Raw genomic sequence first — 4891 nt, forward strand, 5'->3', positions numbered from 1 at the left:
AGAGAAGAGAAGAGAAGAGAAGAGAAGAGAAGAGAAGAGAAGAGAAGGAGAGAAGAAGGAAAAGAAGAAGAAATAAAGAAGGAAAAGGAGGAGGAAAAGAAGGAGGAAAAGAAGGAGGAAAGAAGGAAGAAAGAAGGAGGAAAGGAGGAGGAAAGGAGGAGGAAAAGGAGAAAAAGAAGAAGGAAAAGAAGAAGGAAAAGAAGAAGGAAAAGAAGGAGAAAAAGAAGGAGAAAAAGAAGAAGGAAAAGAAGGAGGAAAAGAAGGAGGAAAGAAGGAAGAAAGGAGGAAGAAAGGAGGAGGGAAAGAGAGAGAAAGAGAGAGAAAGAGAGAAAAGTAACTCTGGTGTTGAGTTTCACCCTCCACACGTGGAATGTCTCCAAGAACCTGGGCAGGGATATCAGGTGTCAGCTCAGCAGCAGCAATCAGCCAAAAGGATTCCTGGCTTTTTAACCAGCCTGAGCCAGTCGAAATAAAAAAAAGAATCAGCCTCACGATCCAGACTTCGAACAGCAAACAGGTAAAATCCCAAGTTTTGCCAGGCAGAGGGGGCTGGAAAAGCAGGCAGGAGAATGCTGGGACTGTACCTGCCGAAATCCAGGAGCGGCCCGTGCGGGGTGTACTTGAACTTGAAGTGGTAACACTCGGTGACCGTCTGCAAACGAGGGCAAAGGGGCGTTACACCCTCCCGGCAGAGCCCTGCTGCTCATCCAGACAGGGGGAATATTCCAGGGGTATGGAATAAAAGCCAAGGAAATGATGGTTGTTTTCCAGGAGTTGCCCTGATAAAACACCCTGAAATCTCAGCTGAAGTTTTTAGCCTGAAATATTCTGATTTTCGGTCGCCCTGGAAACGTTCCGGCCGCGGGGACACCCGGGGGGGGGTTTGTGTTCTCCACAACAATTCCCTGGATTCCTCGGGCACAGGGAGGCCGAGGATGTTCCCCTCTGCAGTGGCACCTGTTCCAAGTGGCTCCTTGCACCAAGCTCACCCTGAACCCCCAGGGGCAGTTCCAGCCCTGGAATTCCCACTGGCTCCAGGTATTTTGGGACTGCTGAGATTCCAGTTGGATATTTTAAGGTGCCCTTTTTTAAAAGATGTCCATGGAAAACCATCAAAATCCACCAAATGGGTCCAGGGGGGAGAAAAGGGAGTTGAGAAATGGGAATTTCTGCTCTGGGACAAAAACATCCCCTTTAATATGATCCTTCTCAGACAAATCTGAATTATTTAATTAATATTTAATAAATATATATATTTATATAGTTAATATTTATTTAATATATACTTAAATTATTTAAATATTTATTTAATATTATATATTAATTATATAAAATAATATATTATAATATATATTATTTGTAATATGTATTATATTTTATATAATAGATTAAAAGTCTATATTAAATGCCTAATTAATTAAATATAATTCAAATAAATATTTATTAATTTAATATATTTTGTATTACCTACAATTTAATATTTATTATTTTAAATTTATTTATTATTCATCGTTTAATTATTATTTAATTATCATTTAATATTTAACATACAAACTGTATCTATATTTTATTTATTTATTATTAATATATTGTTATTCATTAGAATTATTTCATTTAATTATTTTTATTTTTTATTATTTACTGTATAAATTTATTTATTATTTAATTATATTTTTATTTAGTTTATTTAATTTTAATTGTATAAATATATATCTTTTAATATATATATTTATTTACTATATTATTATATTATTCATTAATTTAATTTATTTATTTAATATATAAATGTTATAATTTAATTATTTAATATATATTTATATATTGTTCAATATATATATTTATATATGTGTTCAATATATTATTATATTATTCATTTATTTAATTAATTTATTTAATATATGAATATATATTATTGAATATATAAATATATATTATTAAATATATAAATATATTTATTTAATATATAAATATATATATTTAATATATAAATACATATAATATATAAATATATATAATAGATAAATATATTTATTTAATATATTATTATATTAATATGTTAAATATCCCTGCTTGTACACTCCTTTTACTACATCCTTCCTGTCATTAGTCACCCAATTAAACATTGCAGCTGATTTACCTGAGGATCTTCTGGCTGGGTGTAGACCTGCATTTTTAGAGGGAAGAGAGGGATCAGAACAAGAACTCTTCAAACCAAATTCAGGATAAGGACCTTTAGAAAGGTGTCCTTTGCTTTTCAGGGATACTCACTGCGAGGACAATCTGCCTGAGCTGTCAGAGGCATTAACAGAGAGAGAAACAGAATATTAGCTGGATTTTGGAGCCCCTTTCTCCTCAGTGATTTGTTTCTCCACTTCTGGGAACCAACAGAGAACTGGTGGAAGAAAAACTTCCTCCTCTTCTGTTTAAGAGGGGACCCCAAACACCCCCAAACCCCTGACCTCCTGTTTATGAGGAATTTTATCCCGAAATTCCCGTGGCTCCCACACTGCCCAGAGTTCCTGGCACCTGAGGGGCTCCACTGACCCTTCCAACCCCTGAAAGGAGATGCAGGACTCACGTATTTCTTCTGCAAGGCATCGTAGCACCCCAGCATCCTGCAACAAAGCAAACAGCATCGGCCACGAGGCCCTAATTTCCATCTGCTTCTGGCTGAAACAGCAGCAAAAAGGGGAATTCTTGGGTTGCCTCATTGTGTCAGGGCAATAAATGGTATTTATGGCATTATTCTGCCTTCTCTGGGAGCAGTGGGACAAGCAAGGACTCCCTTTGGAGGGGCAAATCTTCCCAACCAAATCTTCCCTTTAACCGGTCTCTCGGGAGAACAATTAAAAATATAATCTGTGAGTAATTAACTTATCAGTGAAAACATATTGCAGCACTTCAAACAGCTTCTGACACGTGTTCATGAATCAGGTGAGCAACTTGGCTCAGTGGAAGGTGTCCCTTCCAAGGGGATGAGCTTTAAGGTCCCTTCCAACCCAAAGCATTCCGTGATTCCATCAGAAACCAGGAGCTCAGAGGAGTTCAATTATTGCCCTTTGCCATCTGCCTTTCCTGGAACAGCCAAGGAACAGGCACAGAGGGAACCCAAACTCACCATTTCACCAGCTGGCTGGAGCCAGGGCAGTTCTTGTCTTCCCTCAGGATTTTGACACAGACATCTCAAAAAATAAAATAAAATAAAATAAAAAAAGCACATTTACTTAGGGCAAAGTGCAATTTCAAAAGTCATGTTCACTCCTTAAAAACACATATCAAAAAGAGGTTAAAATGAACATTACTGTTGAGCATGAGCACAGTTTTGATTGTTACAGCACGACCACTAACAAGATTCAGTTTAATGAATTAGTGAAATTTCCATTGCAGGCATTGAAATGGTTTTAAAATGGCTCTACAAACACCCAGAATTTGCAAGTTCTCCTGGAAACAGCCTCTTACCATCCATGTATCTCGTTCCATAGGCACTTTCAGGGAAGATTCCTCTCAGGTACGTGATGCAGGACACGGCCACTGCCAGGAGCCTCTTCACCAGCATCAGGGACTGCTGCTCCGTGGCTATTTTTTTAGGGAAGACAACTGCACTCTGGAAAATCAGAGGAAGAAATCAATTAAGCTGTATCCACAGCACCAAACCCGTCCAATGCCTTAATTTTAACTTAATTGAGAAGTCTGACTTCGTCGAGTTTTTAGGACACAGCTGGTTTTTACCAAGTGCACGACAACAAAACTCACATTATTTTTCTATTAAGCATCTTTATTCTTAATTAAAATAACACAATTAGCCTGAAATTTTCCAGTGAAGAACTATCACCTGGGTGCACTATTTCAGCCAAAATTCCCCCCGTTTTTCCCATTAAAGAACAGACTGTGCCAAAACCCACACCACAGCCATACCGTGCAATTCCTTTGCTTCTGAGCAGTTGCCATTTCGCAGAGATTCTTCTGCCTGTGAATGAAACACCTGCATTAACACCTGGAGGAGCAGAAGGGCAGCAAGTCCAGCGTGCAGCTCCCACAGGGCATTCCCTGGGTCTCCTGCACAACTCACCAGCTCAAAGCAACCTGGAATTGTCAGCAAACAGAGCAGGACAGTCTGTCTGATAACCCCCAGCATCAGATCCTTGATTTCCACAGCAGCACAGGCCTCCCCCGAGGCTGCAGGACGCAGTAATTAGAATATTTATGTCTGTATTTCTATGAAATACGAGCTTCCAAAGGAGATGCTCCTCAGTGCTAACTGGCACCCAGCCCACTGGGATTTTCAAAGGGCTTTAAGAAAAGGCTCCTCACATTTCAAACACCCCCCAGCTTGGGTTAGTTTATTCTGTGATTTAAATGAGTGCAGGAGAAAGAGAACCCTCAGCACCCCTGAGCCTGACTCCACACGAGTCTGGGAAATGAAAGGCATCCACGTCCCAGGCCGTGGAAAATGTATGTCCCGAGGAAGGGGTTGGCTCTGGGCAGCGCAGGGAACAGAGGTGCCCCTCAGCAAGGAGCCCACAAACCCCCCTGAGCACGGCAGGGCTGTGCTCCTCCAGTTCCTGAGGGCAAGGGGCTGCTGAGGGCTGAGGGTGAGGAGCTGAGGGTGAAGGGCTGTGGAGGATGAGGAGCTGAGGGCAGGGGCTGCTGAGGGCTGAGGGTGAGGAGCTGAGGGTGAAGGGCTGCTGAGGCCAGGGGCTGAAGGCAGGGATGCTGAGGGCAGGGGCTGGTGAGGGCAGGGGATGTGGAGGATGAAGAGCTGAGGGCCAGGACCTGAGGGCGATGGGCGGCTGAGGGCGAAGAGCTGAAGGTAAGGATGCTGAGGGTGAGGAGCTGAGGGTGAAGGGCTGCTGAGGGCGAGGAGCTGAAAGCAGGGGCTGCTGAGGGCGAG

At 41.3% G+C, this 4891-nt stretch overlaps 1 protein-coding gene across 1 annotated transcript; it reads right to left on the bottom strand.

Moving 5' to 3' along the window:
- Positions 1–492: 492 nt before the first annotated feature.
- Positions 493–4298, bottom strand: LOC113941444 (HORMA domain-containing protein 1-like; the record flags this gene model as incomplete). Its single annotated transcript, XM_027632597.1, has 8 exons — positions 4070–4298; positions 3916–3967; positions 3460–3604; positions 3119–3182; positions 2579–2615; positions 2269–2289; positions 2138–2164; positions 493–652 (listed from the first exon to the last, which is right to left on the bottom strand). Coding segments are annotated over exons 2-8 (487 nt in total), but the record flags the coding sequence as incomplete, so codon positions are not given.
- Positions 4299–4891: the final 593 nt, after the last annotated feature.

Source organism: Corapipo altera, unplaced genomic scaffold, assembly GCF_003945725.1.
Source record: "Corapipo altera isolate COAL_440 unplaced genomic scaffold, ASM394572v1 132490, whole genome shotgun sequence".
NCBI lineage: Eukaryota > Metazoa > Chordata > Aves > Passeriformes > Pipridae > Corapipo > Corapipo altera.